Genomic DNA, 21491 nt, shown 5'->3' on the forward strand with positions numbered 1-21491 from the left:
TAATAAAAGGAGATGGTAATACTTTCTCTAGATCACCATTGTATAAGGATGATACACGTATTTGCCAGTGGGCTTAATTTGTGCTTGCTCAAGCACAAATGGAAAGGAACATCCTGTAGTGATCACAGCCTCCTGCTGCCTGTGGCTCTCTCACACACCTTGTCCATATGCACAGGAATTGCTTTGTCATGGTTTCCTCAAGGAAATTCCCCAAATTGGGACAGAAATACTGAAAGGGCAAGGCCTGCTGCTGTTGCAGCCCTCCTGACCCATCACTCCATAGATTGGAAAGGCATGTGGAAAAGAGCCTATCCGTCAAACACAAGTATCCTAACTTTTTCCTAACACCATGGAATGCTGATTGTGGCGATGGACCTGAAGTTGGAGAAAAGGATGACCTAATCTCTTGTTGACATGTACATGTCCTTCTGAGTCACACAGAGCCTGCAACTGACACGAGGAGAAAGAAAATCCCAGTGTGCCCCCAGTACCTGTGCAGCTTGTCAGGGATAAAGACAGGAAGTGGTCTCCAGGCTCCTGGCCGTGTCTGTGCTCCTCCGTGCATGAGCTGCACAACCACTTATTGCATCTTGTGCAGAGACTGTGGGCAGGCCTCTTCTCTTTGCACATGGAGCAGCTCTAAGAACAAAAAGTGCAATTACACACACGCGTGACAAATCAGCTATACAAACTGCTGTCCTTAACAGACTATGATTCAGGTTGGCGAGCTTGATATTTGTTGTCCTCAGACTACAGCAATTCAAGTTATTTTAAGAGTCTGGTTGTAACTGTGTAACATTCAGGAAAAAACATAAAACATACTAAAGGTGAGACAATCTAGAAAACAACGTGGGGAGACCCACGTACTGTTAATGAAAAACTTAGTTCCTGTCCTCTAAAGAGTTGACCAGAAATGAGCTCAGTTTATACCTTGATTCTTGATGTCTCACATGTGGTGAACACAAGGCACAGGAACATGAGAAGACCTGGAAACCTTAATTAAGTATTCTATCTATTGATTTAACAATTTAGGGAATGTCCTTTGCTATACAGGCCATGCTGCCTGGACATGTCACTGTGGGGAAATGAACACAGCAGCACAGAAATGAAGTGGGTAATTCAACATTTGGTATCCAGGACGAACTCAAGAGTAATTTCAAGACAGCTACAATGACAATTCTTATAAAAAGGATTTGCTTTAGGCATAAAACACCTTGTTTCAAAACTCCCAATATTCATGTTTTTGGCTCACCACAGCCACAAATAGGTACTCATGGGCAGAGGGAGCACAGTGATGTAAATTTACCATTAGCAAAGCATAAAAAGCAAGGCTTTACCACCATTTTATTAAAATGAAACATTTCCCTCAAGATTACAATATATCTGCTACAACTGTGTACACACACAAATCTCAATATTGCTTCTACTCAGGGCTGCTCAAACAAATGGGAAAAGATGGCAAAATCACTTCCTACGGGGTCCTTTCTGCTGGGCACCAGCTGATCTTCAATTCAACTGTGAGCTGAAATATTTGCATCCCAAGTACTTGATGGGAAACGTGAAGAGAAGGATACAGCAGCCTGTGCCCAGCTCATAACCCAAGTTCTGGTGAGTGTAAGGGAAGGGTTTCTCCTCATGGTGGCTCAGGAAAAAGTCTGAAGGAAGAATTACTGCAGTTCTTAGCAAGTTGTCTCAGTTTTAAATCACAGCTTTAACACTTAGTGGAACATCCATATCCACCTAAATTCTGTGACAAAAGTGAGTCAAGCTCTGACTCACTTCAGCACAGGAAGAAGAATTTTTGTTTTGCTAAAATTAACTTAAATTTTATCATTTCCTTCCATGGGTCTGGCATTTCACAACAGGTCTCTTATCAAGCCATTACTTAAGAGTTTCTAAATATTAATTCTCAAACAGATTGGGCAATTCTTGACAATGAGACAACAAAGCAAAGCTTTAAATGTGTTTAATTGTCTAGAGAGGGAATTGTTTGTGCAAGCCAATATGCTATTTTAGCCATTTGCTTATCAGCAATGCTTTTCAAAACATACATACAATAATTTAAACCAAAAAACCTAATAAAACTCATAAAACCAAAAGGCAAGAATATTTAATGTGGGGACTGTTACATGAAAAGAAGTGACTTGTCTAAAATGTCCCCACCTAGATCCAGCTCAGGAAAAAGTTGAGGAATGCTGTGCCTTCCCTGCCATAACCAGACCTGCTGAAGCACAGGTTTACCTGCAGCAGTTCAGCTGCCAGTCTGACTGGAATTTGTGTTGACACTGTGCTGTGTTAACATCACTTTTGAGTTGCAGAGTGTTCCCAGAGCTGCATTATTTATGACGTGGAAATGGGCTTTTGGGCAGGAGACTCTGAATTGCATATTTCTGGAAACTGCTGCTGCTGGCATGTAGCACGTTCTATCATTCATGCTCCACTCTCTCACAGCCTGAGAGACACCTTGCTGCTTCCAAACACTTTGTTACAAGCCTTGACAGACTCCCACTTGAACACAGAAGGAAAATTAAGAGGATGATGGCAACTCAGATGTGTCTCAGGTGGATGATCTGGTGCTTCTCCTTTTGGTGTCACTGGTGGTGAAACTGGGGCTTTCATTTGGAGTGTGGTGGTCGTGGTTAAAGATAGAAAGCAAGCAAAGCTACATGATTTGATTTAATAAAAAGGAAGCGCAAACTGTGGGGTTCACAAGTAGCTCTGGGGTACTCCTATGCTCCAGTGAGAAATCTGCATTACTGAACTGCTCTTAGGACTCCTGAGGGATTACAGAGCAGAAAAACCTTCTTTTAAGGATGGCTTGAAAAAAATAATCTAATGCTTTTGAAGACATTAGATACTCTCATTTGATTTCCTTTTTACACAGATTCTCATTGAAAAGTAAATGATGCAAGTCACAGTAATTAAGAAGTCCCAGTATAATAAGTGCATTTTAAAAACTCAGCAGTATCTTCTGAATTTTCTTCCTCTCTTTGGAGAGTGCATGTGAATGCACCCCTTCTTGTTTTAGATCAACTTAGGTTGCACTCTGCAAGCAATGTACACCTGAAGATGTCAACACAGTTCACTTGCCTTAATTATTTTTATGTCCCCAGAACACTCTGTGGGTTAGGTTACACATTCTTTACCCTTTAACAATACCCAATTTTCTCTGTTCCTCCTCTCCACCCAAACTAGTGGCAGCTACAAAGCTGTGAGAATAGCCCTGCCTGTTCACTTGGTACTTAACAGAAGTTAAATCCACTTTTGTACAGTGCCAATTCAAGGCAAAAGTAGCAATCCAATACCTCCCTTGGAATCCATTCCCCAGTGGGAAACTGCAATATGATGTGGCTTTTGCATCATTAAAACAGACAATCAGAAAATTGTAGCTGCTCACATGCCCTAATGGGTGATGTTGGTGTAACAATCTAGTCAAGACTCAGCTCCTGTGGCTAACAGGGAGAGAGGGGGCTTCATGCCCTCTACTCAGCTCCAGAGAGGCCACATCCAGAGAATTCTCCTCAGTTCTGGTCTCCACAACTCAAGAGAGATGAGAAGATACTGGAGAGGTCCAGCAGAGGCCACAAAGGGGATGAGGAGTCTGGAGCATCTCTCCAATGAGGAGAGGCTGCAGGAGCTGGGCCTGGTTAGTTGAGAGAAGGCTGAGAGGGATCTCATTAATGCTTATAAATATCTCAAAGGTGGGCTAAGAGCACGGTGCCAGGCCCTTTTCAGTGGTGCCCAGTGACAGGATGAGGAGCAATGGCCATAAGCTGAAACAAAAGAAGTTCCACCTCAACATGAGGAACAACTTTTTTACCCTGAGGGTGGCAGAGCACTGCCCAGGGAGATCACGGAGCCTCCCTCTCTGCAGACATTCAATCCCACCTGAATGTGTGCCTGTGTCACTGCTCTGCGACCCTGCCTTGGTGGGCAGTTGGACTGGATTACTCCAAAGACCCCTTCTAATCCTAACAATTCCACAGTTGTTCACTTTGAGTTGAGAGCTAAGAGGACAATGAGGAATCCAAGACATCCGATACCTTCCTAATATGTTGATTATCACAGATGCATTAGTATCAATACTTTTAATGGACTATTTAAAATACAGGCAGTAAAACTCATTCTTGGAGTTTTAAAATTACTGTGAAGGCAGAGTGTCCATCTCTGGAAATGAAGTAATTACAGTGCTGCATAAGCAAACTATCAGAGAATCTTTGTTGTTCAAAACAAGATTTGTTCTGTTTTCAGTGCTCATCTGGCAGTGTTTCAACAAGCCACAACTTAGTGGCTTTCACTTACCTTTGCCATAGCTGAATCACCAACTGGAAAGTCCTTGAGGAAGAAATTCTCAACTACATCCCTTGCAAAGCAGGTCTGTTTGCACACAGGGCAGGAAAGGATACCTGAATTTAAAAAAAAATTTAAATAAATAAAAGGAAAACCACCAGAAATAAAGCAATGCACACCAGCCATGTGAACCAGGAAATTATATAAACCACCACACTTCAGTATTGTGGCTTTTTTGTATCACACGGGCAGTTCCAGGAAATTAAGGCATCCTTCAAGCCCTAAGTGGCTAAACCTGGTTCAACATAGAGAAAAGAAAAACAAAGCAACAAAGTTCCTAGAAAAACATCATATTTCAGTTGACTTATTTCTGTGTTTAGTGATGATATCTGCATGTCCAAATTCTCACAGAACTTGGTGATGATTAATAATGAGCTGCACTTGAAGTATCCCCTTCTTACAGATTTACTTGTTCTTTCTGAGATTTTCTATGGTTCTGGAGCAGCTTTACCCCACCACAGGTGTACCCAAGCATAGAACACACTCCTTAATACCAGTTTTACAGTGCAGGATGCAATCCAAGTGAAGTGACAGGGGATAATGTGCTGCTGGCAGAAGCAACAAGTCAGCAAAAAGACAAAGGAAAAAAAAACGTTTCATAAGGAAAATTATTATAGTAAATCTAGAGGTGACAAAACATGATCTCCCCCAAAGCAAAGAGAGCAGCAGAACCTGGTTCCACCCTCATTAATAACAGAGCACAGCTGGGGTGAATCTCAGTGTCTGCCTGGGCTGAGAACCAAGAGTTCAAGCAGGTGTCCATAACTGTACACCTGCATTTTTGCACCTCTGATATTTCATTCCTTGATTTCTTGGCCTAGGAGCTCTGTTATATTTGGCTGTGTTGGTTTGGGGTTTTATAAAAGGACACTGCATTTTCCTGGCCACATTCCTGCAGACTACAGTAGATATGAAAACAGTCCTTTAGAGAGGGTGGTGGTGTGTCAGTCTATTTCACCTTATCAAGGTGTATCTTTTATTTTAATCCAAGTTTTTTACATTCTCTTAAACACAGATTTTTCCATGCTACGCTCACCTTGCCAAGTATCTATTTATTATAACTAACAACAGTATTTTCAATTACTAAATGGTTTGAATTCATCTAAAACAAGGTTTTAAAGCAAGATCAATGACAACATTCTACTGTTCAATGTGCTTTTTTTCCTTAACTCAAAATTGTTTGTGCACATGGAGTGTGGCCTGTAAGTTAATTAATCCTTAAGTTGTCTATTACTCTTCACATTACACCATTATCAGAGCCTCTCCTGCTTTCCAGGTGCTTGCTATTACCTGTCCCTGGGGAACAGCCCCTGCAGTCCCTGCCCAGGGGCAGGATGCTAACTCTGAATGCCCCCAGTTTCAGAGCTAGGCTCCTGTAACTTTAACAGCAGCATTCCACATTGACAGGGACACACAGATCCCAAAACATCCCTAAGTTTCTGCTCTGACAAAAACACTACTCAGATGTCTGAACACATTCACTTCCACTCACAAAAGCTTTGAGGAAACTCTGATCTCTGGAACATCCTTTTAAGAGTATCCCTCACTAAGAACCACTCCCCTGCAGTTTAGATCTTTTTTAGCTGAAATCTTATACAAAAGGAAAAGCATAATTTCCCATGTTGCATTTACAACAGAACTGTGATTTGGGGACCCAAGCAGCAGACCACAATCTACCCAAACTATTCATTTTGCTGTGCATTTCACGCAGCCCTGAGAAGGAGCAGGCTGTGCCCCAGGTGACTGTGCTGCTCAGCCACAAGTCACCCCAGGGGAAAGGGCAGCACAAGCAATTCCCAGAGCTCTGCTCATCAGGCATGTAAACCGAGCCTTCTTTAAGGGTGTTTGCTGGCAGGAGTAACAAAGGTGCTAGAAAATTATCTGATAAAGATGTCCACAATGGCAGAAAGCTGAAGTCTTCTTAGCAGATCCTCTACTTTGCATCCTTCCTATAAGGACTGAAGTTTAAAAAGTATCTGAATTACCTACAATTTTTGTAGCTAATCACATTTTCACATGCTACATCCTACCACAACACAATTTTCTTATATTGGTGGCACTGAAACCTCTCCATGCTTTCCCAAAGGACAGAGTGGGAGCCCTTTAGGTGCCTGCTAGCAGCTCTGCCCTCTGGAGACATGCAAAAGCAGGAGGAGGCCAGACAAGCTGTGTCACCCTGACAGTGCCTCCTCCTCCTTGTAAATGGTGCTTACTACAAGCACTGGTGAATTACAGCTCTAATTCCTGGGAGCTGAAACACTCCCCAAGCTTCCCTGCCAGCCCTGTAGAAGTGGCCCAGCTGGAACAGCAGCAGGACTAAAAAGACAGACACATTCTGATTGATAAGCTAGGAAGCAGGATACCTACTCTGCAAGCAGCTTCTCAAATAAGTCTCACGGGATGTGCTCTAATTCTCAGTGCAGCCGGGGGAAACCAGCTCCTGACTTCAGAGCCACCTGGAGCAGCAGGGATTGGAACCAGTTTCTTTCTCCCCTGACAGCATTGCCAGCTCTTGGTGTGGCTAACAGTGAGAGAAAACCTCCATGCTGAGGCTAAGAACGCCCGGCAAATGGACCAAGAGGGAAACAGCCAACAGGTGATTTTGTGAAATCACTCTCTCATTTATGGGTGAGCATCCATAAAACATTTCTGGGAGCAGCTGCTGACTGGGAAACAAAGGCATGGGGCTTTGTCCCAGCAAGGACAGCTTCTATCACACAGCACACAAGGTAAAATAGGTTACTATTGAAGTTACAATTTGTTGTAGTAAAGGGAAAAAATTATAAGAAAAAGGCCTCAAAAATCTGTCATTTCTTCTAAGTCAAGCTAGCAGTTTGCAAGTGCCCATGTGAAAGCAATCCTGGTGGGAGCAGCTCATTAGCACAACAATCTATTCCTGGGCAAAAAAACACCAACCAGCACCTGTATAAACTGTTTTTACATAGATGGAAAAAGGAAAACTAACAAAAAATCAGTTTCTATCTCTCACAAACAACCTTTCCTGCACATACACACCGGGGGTTTGGGTGACCAATAAATACAGGATAACAACTTGTTACTAACCAATAAAGGCATTGGCAAGACAACTGCTAACCAGTGGGAGTCACACACGAGGTCTGTAACACTGTATAAAAAGGAGTTCTGTGAATAAAGAATTGCCTTTTTCCACCACAAAGAAAATGGAGTCCCATGTGATTTATTCCCTTAACTATTTCATTATGTTCCAACACTATTCTGTTAGTGCAGAACGTTAAATCAAATTAAACCAATTGAATGATACTTCATGGAATGCTTATGGCCTCAGGCACGTTCATGTGAGCTTAAAATTTTGCTAATTTGTTACAAACCAGTGAAGGATAGAACACAGCATTATTAGAATGCATTTAGTTTGATAATGAGCAAGACAACCTTTGTAGTGTTTTTAAAACTTAAAAAAACTTCAATAATTTTCATGCTTAGAAAACATAAATCATGCATGGATTTCAGTTCTGCACAAAAGCCTCCCTTATGTATGTGCTGAGAAACACCATCAACAGTTTGAAGGTAAATGACATTACTGCTGATTAATATTAAGGGGCATCTAAAAGTGATGCCCTGGATGGCACAGCACAATTTTCTCCCGGGTTTTAGATCCAAGTTGTGCTACTAAAAACAGTGTTGTTCCAGAGATACACATGGAGCAAGTTGCACAGGTCAGAGCTTTGTTTTAGACCACTAAGTACAGCATCCACTGAGTAAATGTCAGTGTGTCTCAAATATCCAAGTAACTGTAAATTATAATGATTTCAAATCTAAAATTCCCTTGAGATGAACAGAAGGCATGCGGAGCCATCAACTTAATTTAAAAAAAAAAAAATAAAATTTTTTAAAAAGTAGTTAAAAGGAAAAATAATGGGGACACCACAGCAATAGAGTATTGGAAGTCATTTCCTACTCACAGGTGGGCTAATCAAAACCACCTAATACTGAATCCTAGACCTAAAACTTTAATAAAAGCACAGGAGACAAATTTGCATCTTGCTAGAAGAGGGATTGCCTGAGCATGGTGGCTTCGGAGATCACACTTATTCAGCTAATTGGGTTTATTTGATACCTTTTCCACTTAATGAAAACCTGGGCTCTATGGAAACGCCCCATCTTTTTCAATATGAATTCCCCAAAGAATCAAAAGTTAGCTTGGCATAATAAATACGATACAAAATGAACTGTGGAGCAATTAACCTAAAATTAAGCAGGTAATTACATACACATTTACCAACAGCCACAAGCAGCACCACGCTGTGCTCGCGCTCAGAGCGCAAAGCACCAGGAAGGCACAGATTTTCCTGGAAACCCCTTACCTGTGCTCTGGATAAAGAGCCACCCACGGAGTCACCCGTTTTTGGGGACAAGTGGGTGGCAGGAGCTGCTCACACATGAATTCCCTGGGATCAGGCTGTGGTGCACCCTGAAGTCACTACACCTCGCCCTGGGGCTGCTCCCTCTTCTTTGGCCAGGAATTCTGGCAAAGCAGCAGGGAGGAAAGGTGCACTGAGTCACTACAGGGTGCAGAGGTTTTTTCTCCTCTTTCCTTTTCCTCTAGGATTCATTCAGGCCTCTGAAAGCTTGCTTGGTTGCATTTTTCCCAAATAAAATCCCATTGTGCAAATGGACAGCAGTGTCCTACTTCCCTGGGCCTGCGCTCAGCCCTCAGAGTGGAGCAGAAGGGAAGAGAGGAGCTGTTCCCGATCCAGGTAGCAGCAGGCCTCACGGCGCCATTCACTCCCACAGCACCTTTTGCAGGCCATAACCCAAATATTTTTCTTGCCTTCCTACCTTACCTCTGCCTCCAAACAACGCTGCTAATCTGTTCTGAGAGCCTGCACTCTGCAGACAGCTTATTTAAATATATCATGATTAGAGCACTGTGGGTGAAGGCAAGAGTAGCCAGAAGCCCTGGAGACTCACTGTTTGTACGTGGGAGAATGATGCAATTTCTGCATCTGAAAGGCAACTCAGCAAGGAATTACAGGACTCCAACAACAGCTTAGGAGATCAGGTACAATTGTGTGCCTAAAGGGAGGCCAGTATTGATATCAAAACCTCTAGAAGTAGCAAAAAAGCTGACAGAGATGTTGACACATTCTATTTTTGCATGGAACTAAATTGATAGGAAGGAGGTAGGAACATTTGCATCAATTATCTTTTAGAAGATCAGTGCCTCCTGCTGTTTAGCACTTGAAATTGTTATTTATGGCATCCCATTTCACTGCTAAAGAGATGGCCATCAATTTAGAAAGGCTAGCAAGGATCCTAATGCTGGATTTAAGCCCTGTTTCATTGTGATACACAGAATAAAGCCCTACTTCAGAATTATATGCAGGTTAAACCACAAATAAGATATTCTCAGCATACGTGAGTTACCAGCTACTGAAGAATCTCTTGAGACCACACTGTACTGAAGAGATTTCTTCAAAGTGTCAGCACACGAGGGATGTGGAGGAACAGCCCTAAATCTGAATCCCTCCAGGGCCCCACTGCTCCTTTCAGCCCCATCCATCTCAACATCACACAAAAGGCACCAGCAGCAGAAAGAGATGTGTAACTCTGGCTGTGCTCGTGTGCAGGCACCTCTGAGCCCGGGAAAGCTAAAGCAGCAGATGTTTACCTGGCTGAATTAGTTTGCAGCCCTTTTCCAGCAGCCACCACCTTTATTTCCACTCTCACACTCCTTTCAGCCAGAGTAACTCGACAGAGGGTTGGGGGAAAATGGAATTTCAGAGGCAGTGGATCCACTAGTCAGACACAGATGCCCAGTCTGGACACTCCAACTCCACACCTGGGACATCCAAAATCAGCTTTCAGGAAAACAAGAAGGTTCTGCCTCATCCTGCTCACGCCCAGCTCAGATCTCTCTCATCCCACAGCGCTTTTTTAATGGAAGCTGCCACAAGGCATTGGACCCAGCAATAACAACAGTTAAACAGTGTCCCTTTGTAAAAGTACACATAAAGAAAGAACTAGAATTTCTGAGTGGTTTCAAGGTTTTTACTCCACCTATACTGCAGCAATCTCATTTCTAAGTGACAGAGCTGTGGATCATTTACAGAAATCATCTCTGAAGTGCCAGCTGAAACATCTCCACCACCTATGGACACCAAGTACATGAAAAGCCACAGCTCAGTTTTGTTTCAAGGTCTTCCAGTCTGCTCAGGGTTAAATAGAAAGCACCCTCAAGCTGACTGCCTCAGAAATAAATCAGTGCAGATAATTTACTTATTATTACCATGAGAATCGATCAGCATAAAGGAACAAACAGTGGAGCTACTACACACACCACATTTGTACTTGCTGTCCACATGTTGCACCTATTCCTCTGCTCTTTTTCCTCCAACAACCATCAGAATAATTATTCTCAGAGAGCATTAACTACAGCTCAAGCTGCAGGCATAATTTACATTTCCCTAGAGACCCAATTAGAGGTTATAGGAAACAACTCTGAAGACAACCTCCCACTCCACAGTTTCATATTTATATAACTAAATCCCCTCATTGTTTCACTTGCCTTTTGGGTCTGGCAGCCAAAGAGCATAGTGCAAAGGGCTGACTAACTTTAAACCCACTTAAAATTGAATAAATATATACATTATGAACAGTTTCTCTTCAGAATAATCTTTCTTCTTCCCTTTTTAGAGGTAAAACATGCACTTGGTTCTAAGTGGCTCTAATTAAAGCAAAAGGGTGCTCTCCTTCAGAATGAATAGATCACTGTATTGCATCACTTGCCTTAAATGAATGCATCAAAACAAGGTTATTGGGTGTCCTGGAGATACCACAGCTCTACCAAGGCAGCTAAACTGCCTCACTGTGCACTAAATTGTGGTTTGCAGAACTCTGTAGATGTTTTTTTTTGTTTGTCTGTTGATTTTTTATTATTTAAATACAGGCTGAACACAAGCTAAGGCACTGTGTGTCGACACCTGGGGTCTCCCGGAGCCAGTGCTCCACACTTGCTGTGCCAAAACTGCACACTGAAAATGAGCCCAGAGCCAAAGCAGTCTAGAGATCAAGCCTTTTCCTGAAATAAACCCCCTGAAGATCCCTCTGACCAACACCTTGCTGACTTTGGCATGTGCCTCACTAACAAATGTTCACAATTAAGGACCCATAGTTTTATATATATATATATATCCTATCATACAAGCTGCAGAAAACTGTTTATTTCCAGCAGGAAATGATAAAATGCAGCAAGTGGACATCTGTCAATAGTTGAAGCCACATTTGCTCTTTTTAAAAGTTTGGGTTCCTCTAGGTTTTCCCCAATCTGTTTGCATTTCTCTAATACACGACCCTATCACATTTCTTGGCATTAAGTGAACACAACACAAGCATGGACGTTTTGGAGTTATGCAGAGAATATGGGCAGAAATCATGCAGCCATTTTCCAGGATTTTTGTCATCCAACTTCAAGAACTACAAAAGGGCAAAGAACATTTTTAAAATTAAATTGCAGAAAGTAATAGCTCAGAACAAAAACATCACACAATTAAATCCACCACTACACAAAGCAATTTACAAAGATGAAAAACTACTAAGAACATTTTGATTTCCAGGCTAGGCTAATTACATAATTTGGTCACAAAGTGTTAAGAATTCCAGGGCTTACATCAGTTAGCAGAATTCCATGAGGTGTTTCAGTACATCTTTTCTGATCTGCCTTGTTCTCAGGGGTCCTAACTGTAATTGAGCAGCAATTACCTGTGATTTTTCTTCTCTTTAAGAAAAGAAAAAACCAACAAATCATTTAGCTGAGACAGTCTTGCAAAAACATGAACTTCTCCCAACAATGCACCTCCACTGGTCCACTCCTTCTGGAATTAACATGTTGGTGATATTTAAAGCATTAAATCAACTTATAACACTGAACATCTTACAGAGAGGAAGATTTGCAGGTGTGGGGTAATTTATTTTGGCATCCACCGCCAGTTCAGGGAGGAGGGATGAACAGAGGAACCTGGATGAGTCTAGTTTTGAATGTATTTAGAACTCCATGAGAAAGAGGTAGACCCAAGGAAGCAAGAAACAACATTGTACCACAACACACAGGTAGGAGCCTGGGAAAGTTCTCATCCAAGACATTTCCCACTCAGGAGAAGTGAGAACATTCTCATTTCCTTACTCAAGCCCTCACTTGAAAATTATTCTTTCCTATGCAGTAAACAGACTGGAAATACATAACATGCAGATCTGCAAAGGAGGAGGATGTGGATTCTCTGTTACAGGAAGACAAGGAATATAAATAGGAAAGCAACACTGGCCAAAAAAAAAAAAAACCCGCGGAAAAAAAAAAAAAACCACAAAAAAAAACAACAACAAAAAAACAACAAACAAACAAACAAAAACACACCCAAAAAAAACCACCAAAAAAAAAAAACCAAACAAACAAAAACAAACAAGATAAAGAAATGGAAAAGAAGGACTGAGAAGCTTAAAGTTCCCTTGATAGACAAAGCATATGTAGGAGCCAAACTCACAAAGATAACTTCCTTTTTCCACTCAAATTACTCCCAAACTCTCAGTTCTCACTGTTTGGATAAATTCTGGTGGCTGTGCAGCTTTTCCATAGGAGCTACCTCAGGGCTTTTATTCAGGAGTCACCTCAAACACACACAGGAATAAAAGTTCCAACACCAATCCCCATCAAATGCCAGGAGCACGTACTCCCAGCTTCTCAGCAACTTCAAAACAACAAACTAGAAAAGAGTTTTATGTTAGCAGAGCCCTACTTGTAGTAAAGCATACAGAAACCTGCACATTCAAATGTTCTTTTTGTGACAAATGCCAGAATAACTTCACTCACAAATACATTCATTTTTTCCACCCTTACATCTTGCTTGAGGAATTCATAGTGAGTAAGGAACACGTTTTCCTTGCAGGTAATATTTTACATTTGCTCAGCTACAATGGTTTAGCACTTGCACTTACCCTTTTCCACTGGCACCTGCATATGATCAAACTTAAAGATGACACTGAAAACTGGAATTGTGCTGCCCATAAGTCAGCAATCAGTGCAGATAAGCAACATTTAACATCATGCCATCAGAAGAGTTCATGAATTTATCCTGCCTGACCTGTGGTGGCTGCAGTTTCAGTCATTGGCTTAATTAAGAGACACAGGTGTTTTGGTTTTGCTGCTTTCCTTGCTCATAGATTAACTGGGTGCCTGCACCTGGTGTCTCACTTCATTTACTGGGTCATCACTGTTCATTATTTCTTGTCTCCAGTCTTGCTCTTTCCCACAGAAGTTCCCTATCTACACAAAAATGAAGGAGTAAACAGAGAAACTTCAGGAATACAGAAATAAACTAGTATTTATTCCATTGTGCTATTGACAAACAATTCCTGATCCACCTTAAAGAAATATCCAATATTTTAACAACTCCTTAGAACCTGTAACTGCACATCATCCAAGATCAGCAAGTGCTAGAATTTCACTTTTCCACTTGGTGAACAGAAAGAAGGAGGAGAGAAATGGCTGAGATGTCAAATGAGGATACAGAAAAATTAATGGACTGCTTTTTTCAACAGCATTTTATTACAGAGAGGCCCCTCAGACTTTAGGCCTACTAGGACCAAGCATTAAAATTTTTAAAGAGACATTACTTGCAATGACTGCCTTGTTCTCTTTTTCTCCTTCTCCTACCTTCCCTCACATATTTTTCTGTCTGTACCCTGCACATGAACAGCCTTTTTCCTCTGCCTTTTCCTTTAGCTTTGTGTTTTGCCAGCCTTCCAACAGTGACCCCTGAGCACTGATTCCATTTGTCCTCAAACCTGAACCAGTCTGGTTTATGTCACCTCATCAGTTCTGATCACCCTCACCTCAGGGAAAGTGTCTTCTCTTCCTACCTGTTTCTAAAATCTGCTACAGAAGAGACAATAAATGCTGCCTCCTGCTCAACTAAAGTCCAAAGCCTGTGAAAATACAAGTTATCTACATGCCTTTGCTCGTCTTATACATTAGTAATGAGTCTGGAATGTTTCCCCACAGCAATTAAGACACTTTCAGTTCAAATTACTATATTCTGCCATCGAGGTTTTATTCAAAAAAAAAAAAAAAAGTCACACATCTATTAACATCACGACTGAGAACTGTACAAATAACTCCAAGACTGCAAAAGGCACAGCCACAAAATGCTTCTTGTCCTCACTAGTTTACTCAGCTTGTTAGGGTGAGTTACAGGCACAAGGGTTAAGGTAGAGAGAAACACCACTCACAACGAGAAAAGAGTTTCAGTGCACCAGAATACACATATGTAATAACAATTGTTATTACCTCGGTTAGAAACAAAAGACCTGGGTGTTTTGTGTTGTTGGTGGGGAGGTGCCAGGTCTCAGCTGAAGGAGGTGGTGAAGGAAGGACAAAACTATCACCACCACCAGTACCACAGAAAGGTCCAGCATGTCAAAAAGATTGCAAAAAAATTTGCTCTAGAAGCTATCTTGTAGCATTTATTCATTTATTAAGCTAAGAAAATCAAATATTCATAATGTCAACTTGGTAAGTGAAACATTCAGCCCATTCTGAAAAAATGTTAAAATGCTGCCTATGTCATTTCTCTTCAAAACACTGATGTGGGATGAAAAATATAACAAAGGTGGCTTGTTCCCAATCCACTCTGTGCTCACACAAATATTTACTCTCCTACTTTATCAATTTAAAGTATTGCTGTAGAAGAATAGGCTTCAAAAAGTGCTTCTCAGTGCATTTCTTTTTACAATACTGCATTGCAAAGAGCACAAGCCAAAGGTTTTTAAATATTACCTTCATAGAGAACTTCATACTCAGTGGGAACACAGCTGTATCCTTGGATCAAGCCTGGAAGGCATTCCTTACAGAAGGAGTGGAGGCAGGGGAGCATTCTGGGCTCCCTCCTCCGCAGTTCCCATTTGCACACCAAACAATTCCACAACAGATCCAGGGAATCCATTCCTGCTGGCTGAGGTCTGGCCCTGAAAACATGGAGAGTCACAAAATGGCTCATGGCCAGCCCTGCACTTGACAAAACACTCGATCTCTCAGTGCAAACCAGAGGGCAACCCGGGATGCACGATCAAATAAACATTCATGTAGCCCCTGTGGGGAAAAAAGTTCCTTGCAGCTGAAGATCACATACCTGCTTTATGGAGGAGAATATCTTTGCAGATTGTTGTGCAGGAAAGCGTGGTTTAAGGTTTACAAACCATGATCCCACTATCTCTCTAGTATTTGCAACTTCTGTAAAAGCTGAACTAATCTTCCTTATCGATCTACTTACAAAGCTGAATTGTCACACGCTGTACACTTCCTGCTAGAAGCACTGAAACTGTGCAATTAAAATGATGAGATTCTCTGGCTGCTTTTACAATTTCACTCAAATATTTTACAGTTTTCAGGTAAAGATAATAATACCCTTAAGTCCATCATTTCAGCAATGCATGTAAGAAAGCTGCTTTGAAAAATGTACAGCTTCTGACAATCTTCTTTATAGAAAAAGCACTTTGCAGTGATCAAATTTTAGCTACCAAGACGACCACAGATCAGATTATAGACCAAACCTGAGCTTCCCAGTGTTCCTCCCACCAGCCCAAGCTCCCCAAGGTCAACTGAGAGTTTTGCAGTTCATGTTTCACCCTCAGCTCTGATTGTCAGAGATGTGTATCAGATACTGACTGCAAAGGGCAACTCCTGCAAGATGTATCAGAGGAGAAAAAGCAGATAAAGCCTCATTTCCTCTGGAGCCACCCTTCCAGCTGATCCAGCCTGCCGGGACCACAGTCCCATGGAGCTGCTGATGGCCCTGGCACGGTGGCCCTGCGACCAGCAGGATGGAATTGAAGCTACAGGAATTAGCTTCAATCTCCAGATTTATGCAGCACAGAAGAGTAGCAGCTCTAATCTTAGGACTACCTCTTCTCCTGAGGGATTTTGTCTTCTTGTAGATTCCAGTGGAAATCTACCAGCAGATCTGGGTTTGGGTTTTATTCTGCAATGCAAAAAAATTACGAGTGTCTCAGAAATTAACAACCAGTTTTTTTAAGCATTGTATCCTGAAGTCTTCAGTATTTAATATATTTTAGAAGAAAAATGGACCCTATATTGTCTGCATCCTATTTCATACCCAAGACCCACTCAACTAGGTAGATACCCACCAACTTGACTGACAAATTACTTAGAGAAATTCAAACCTACCCTAAAACTCCAGATTCCAATTCCAAAACCAGAGGGCCCTTTGGAGATGAGCTGTGCCTGTGGTTTAATTAACATTTTATCAGTGCCTCTTACACGAGCTCACTTTTTACAGTGCATCTTCATCAACCATCTCTCAGGGGCAGATGTCACTGAAGCAGCACAGCCTCTCAGCTCACTTCATCTCTCACTTCTGGCAGCTCCTGTTGCTAAGACAAAGTTGCACCTACAAAAACAAGTAATGTCTGCAGTAGGAAGTTGAGGTCTGAAACTACCACAGTGTTGACACAGAGAAACCACAGCCCAAAGCATCCATGCACAGAGAACCAGTGCAAACAAAGCCCCATATTGGGAAATGCTCTGTCACCTTACAAGCCAAATCTGGGGCTGGGTGAGCAGAAGCAGGTTACTGTAAATTTCAATTTATGCCTTTTGAACAACATGCAAAACTGAGTAGAAGTTTTTCAGTAGGAAGGGGAAGGGTGAAAAAAAAGTGTTTAAAATTTAGTTCTGAGGCAGGTAGGCACAGTAGTAGTCAAGCAGCTGGAGGAGGAGAAGGCGGATGAATAAAATGAGCTATAAGAATTCTGGCCCAGAAAGAGAATCCGGGGAATGACAGGCCCGACATTGGTGCTGGGGAAGGCCATGGCACAGATCATGTCAAGCACCATCGACTGACACTTGTGCAATAGCCAGGGCATCAGACCCAGTCAGTGTGGCTCATGGAAGGCAGGTCCTGCCTAACCAACCCCATCTCCTGCTCCAACAACATGACCCACTTGGGGGATGAGGGAAAAGCTGGAGCTGTCTGTCTGCCTGGACCGCAGGAATGCCTTAGACACCACTTCCCACACCTTCTCCTGGAGAAACTGGCTGCCCATGGCCTGGAGGGTACACTGGTCACTGGAGAAAGAACTGGCTGGATGGCTGGGGCCAGAGTGGGGGATGGAGCTACAGCCAGCATCACAAATGAGGAAACAGCAGTCCCGGCAGCCAGTGAGACACAGTTCCCAAACTCCTCTGGATTTTGGAACAAACTGCCCAATTATGTCACAAGCAGCAGGACCACTGGCTAAGATGAACTGTTTTATAAATGGAATGCACTTCAACCTCACCCTAAAAGCCCTTTAAATTTAATTGCTGCCAAACTCTAGGTTAGAAGCTGATTAACTAGGACTCCATCACACACATACTAGAGGGTCATGTGCACCAACTTCAGCAGCAAGCATGAAACCAGTGACAGTGCTTACAGGCCCCTGGGCTGACACTTCAGAACCAGCTCTCTGGCTTTAGTTATTTGTTACTTGTTATTTTTTCCATCAGATCCTGCTTTGGCACTCAGGGCCAAGCCTTGCAGAGAGCAGGAATCCTACTTTGATGTTACAACCAAGCAAGGATTGTTTCAGGTTGTCATTTAAACCCAATGCATCAGCACTGCACACAGAGCAGCTCCAGAGCTGCGCCATTGCTTTGCCAGCGGTAAGGAAGGCTGGGAATAGCTGGCACCAACTCTGTCCCACAGGTGGGAGCAGCAGGAATTGCACACCCAGCCTGGGGAGGGCAGAGATTGCAAAAGTCAGTTTACAGTTACTGGTGCACTGCTGTCACTTTGCGTTTCTTTGTCCACACTCCTGCTGTTCCATTCCCACAGGCCAGGGCACCATCCCCAGAAACTTCCCCTGGATGTCATTTCAGTGTTCAAGAATCCTCACCAAAATCACACCAAGTCCTCTTTTCAGACAGCTGTAGAAAGGATCACTAACAAAAGAGCAGCACAAATACAGAACTTAATTTTGCCACCCTATAAAGACAAAACAGTGAGGTACATGGCAGTACCTCACACTGATGAGGCACGTGGCAGGCACTGAACACTGTAGTCAGGTAATTTCAAAATAAAGTGAGCAGTCAAACCACTGATCAAATATCATGCAGGTAAGATTAAGTGTGAACTGTGTCTGGAGAAATCAGGAAAGAAAAAACAGAACAACCCAACTTCTGTAAACCAGTTCATTTTATGCATTGTTTATTCAAAAATTTTGAATAAAACAAAAACTTTTATGCCACAAGCACACAGGCACCACCAACTTCTTTGATCTTCTCCTCTGCTCTTCTACTGAAGAACTTGGCTTTCACAATGACAGGCTGCTTGGGCAGCTTCCCCTTGCCCAGCACTTTGTAGTAGCCCTGGGAAGATTTAAAAAAGAAGTTCAGTGTTTGTAATCAGCTGGCAGGCCCCTACATTCAGTCCTGTTAACACACCGGTTAAAAACAGAACTATGATCACCATGACCTTATCCGGTTAATTCATTACATTAAAAGGACAATCATGACACGAGGTGAGAAGTGGGCCCTAAGTGGCCAACAGAGGCAGAGCAGTGTCCCTGATTCGGTGGCTGGCTGAGACACGGGACATCAGAGCCAGTGAATATGGATCAGATGTTTCTGTCCGAGAACTATAGCACACCAAGACAACCAAACATGTGGAGATGTGACTCTAGTCTCGAGGGTGACATGATATGAGACATTCTACCATGGTTTTGTTCCCTCAGGAACATTTCAAACCAGCCATCCTTCACCACCTACCCGAAGGAGGGCAGTGCCTGTCCACAAACACACACCAGCAGGACAAAAAGCTCTTACAGGGAAAAATGTAACACTCCAAGTGTTTATGTAACTACTCACAGCCCAGGGATCTGGCTGGCAAAGCGCTTACGTGCAGCTCAGCACTAGCCCAGCAGCACAGGCAGAGCCCGGCACTCGTGGGAGGGCAGCAACGCAGGCTCAGTCCCAGCAGGACTCACCGAGCGCACGACGTCGATGACCGGGGCCAGGCCGGCCTCGTTCTTGGCGTAGTTGAGCCTGGTCTGCTCGCTGACCAGCGTCCACAGCTTGTCCAGGTTGACAGTGGGACAGAACTTCTGGTTTCTCTTCAAGTGATAGTGCCTCATGCCCACTTTCCCGAAGTAACCAGGGTGGCTGTGGGAGAAACACATTCCTCATTAGATCCCACTTTTATCTCACCCGAACAAGCAGAACTCTAAACTAACACTGAAACGAGCAACTTACAAAATCAGGGTATCCAGAATGCCACACTGCACCTTTTTCATACAAACATGTGTACAATTTAGGTGCAATACTGATTAGTATCCAAACCAAGGAATAATTACACTCTCTCTAAGTGCTCCTTCTCTCTTGAACTCACACCTCAATCCCGCTCCCTGCTGAGGCTGTATTTCCAGGGAAACCCCACCCGCAGGGAGGGCTGTCCTGCCTGGAATGTTCTGGCAGTGCTGTCACTGACCCGGTGACTGACTGAGCCAGGCAGGGCACAGCCAGTGAATAGAGATCAGTGGTTCCTGTCCGAGGACTCCAGCACACCAGGACCACAGGCAGGGCCCAGGTGTGACTCTATAGTCTCGGGAATCGGGAATCAGAATGTCCCTCCCCTGTACCCGAGGCAGCCAACAGGATTTAACATCCCATTCTGAATTTGCTCTGTGTGCACTGCTAGGCAGGGACCACACTGTAACAGGCAAATGTGGCCAGCTTTACCTAACGCTACACTGAGCTCTCCAAAATGCCAAGGGAAAAGGTTTTCGATTTTAGGGTAAGTGGGGACACGAGCAGCTGTAATGCCACGCTTCCATTAAAAGAAAAAACACACAGAATTGCAGAAAACTTTGCTTATTCACATATAGAAGTCAGTTGCTTCTACTTCAGGAGCATGCATGTTGCTAGCAGATATTTAAGACTTTAGCTTACTATTTATCAAAGTTAATCCTGTGATGGTGCAAACCACCGGCATTACCACGTCCTCCAGGATGCTTCCTGTGTTTGCCTGAGAAGAAAAATTTTAAGCTTGTTACATTAATATTACACACAACAGTTAGAGATACCTTCAATATCAACTTAAACTAGTTGTTTTATCTTGTGGTGTGACACGCTTGGAATGGACAGAGTCGGAAGGGAGACCGCACTGCCCTGTTAGTTTAAGATGTCGCACACCCCGTACCGACGGGCTGAGCAGCGCTGAATTTACAAACCCAGGGAGTCTGAAACGTGCAGGGCACGATCAGCCATCACCGCGGCAGCTGCCCCCGCACGCTGCGGCCTTCAGCACTGCTCCACATCCGCACGGTGCCGGCGGGCCCCCGCACGCACAGCCCCATTTTCATGGATCCGGGAAGAGCAGCAGCATCCCCCCAGCGCACCCGCGGCCGCCTCCCCACTCACCCACGCGGCCGTGGCCGTGGCTGACGTGTCCTCTCAGCTTCCGGGTCTTCCTTAGCCTGGAAGGCTGCGGGGAAGGGGGACAGCGGCCGTCAGCGAGCGCCACGAGAGCCCCGCGCCCGCCCCGGGGCCCGCGCTGCCGGGCGCCATGGCGGACCGGCCTCCCCGCACCGCTGCCGCCCGCCGCGCGCTCGGAGCCGCGCCTCCCCACCACCCTCGGCTACTCCGCAGTCCCGTCCCGCCGCGGGAGCGAGGGGCGGCGGGCGCGGGGTCGGGGTCGGGGTCCCGGTCCCATCCCACCCCCTCCCATCCCCTCCCGCCCGGCCGCAGCTCCCACCATCTTGCCGGCGTGCGCGAGGAGAGAAAGGGCGCGGCTCTCGCGAGAGCGGGCAAAGGCGCGCGGGGCGGGGCCGAGATCTCGCGAGGCTTCGCTGAGGCGGGAGCGGCGGGCGGAGCTCTGAGGGGCCGCTCCCTGTGCGCTCCAAGAGCGCAAAAGCGGCGTTTTGAACAGAATTTAGGAATATGTGCAAGTTTGGTCACTTTATTAAACATCCATACAGTGGGGAAATGAACACTACGTCCTTTATCACAATTACTTCACACTGGAGTGTGAATTCCTGGAGTGTTACTGTTTCTTAAGCTTGGCTTCTAGGTTTTGGTTTTTTTTTAATGGATTTTATACTGTTAAGATTTTAAACAAAAC

General features: G+C 43.9%; 2 protein-coding genes and 2 non-coding genes across 4 annotated transcripts in view; all 4 read right to left on the reverse strand.

The window, feature by feature from the left end:
• Positions 1-15374, reverse strand: part of TRIM66 (tripartite motif containing 66) — a 44623-nt gene extending 29249 nt beyond the window's left edge. The window contains exons 1-3 of the mRNA XM_041464667.1: positions 15155-15374; positions 4303-4406; positions 492-639 (exon numbers count right to left, since the gene is read on the reverse strand). Coding sequence (XP_041320601.1) covers positions 492-639; positions 4303-4406; positions 15155-15374 — 472 coding nt within the window. The remainder of the gene's footprint in view (positions 1-491; positions 640-4302; positions 4407-15154) is intronic.
• Positions 15375-18564: 3190 nt separating this feature from the next.
• Positions 18565-21206, reverse strand: RPL27A (ribosomal protein L27a). The gene is made up of 5 exons (XM_041464644.1): positions 21126-21206; positions 20792-20855; positions 20321-20396; positions 19360-19534; positions 18565-18742 (listed from the first exon to the last, which is right to left on the reverse strand). The coding sequence occupies exons 1-5, from the start codon at positions 21126-21128 to the stop codon at positions 18614-18616; spliced, it is 447 nt and encodes a 148-aa protein (XP_041320578.1). The 5' UTR covers positions 21129-21206; the 3' UTR covers positions 18565-18613.
• Positions 18932-19063, reverse strand: LOC121352088. The gene has a single exon (XR_005954883.1). It is a non-coding gene; the product is annotated as a small nucleolar RNA SNORA3/SNORA45 family (small nucleolar RNA).
• On the reverse strand, positions 19847-19979 carry LOC121352087. The gene has a single exon (XR_005954882.1). It is a non-coding gene; the product is annotated as a small nucleolar RNA SNORA3/SNORA45 family (small nucleolar RNA).
• Positions 21207-21491: the final 285 nt, after the last annotated feature.

The sequence above is a fragment of the Pyrgilauda ruficollis genome, unplaced genomic scaffold (assembly GCF_017590135.1).
Source record: "Pyrgilauda ruficollis isolate IOZ18807 unplaced genomic scaffold, ASM1759013v1 scaffold182, whole genome shotgun sequence".
NCBI lineage: Eukaryota > Metazoa > Chordata > Aves > Passeriformes > Passeridae > Pyrgilauda > Pyrgilauda ruficollis.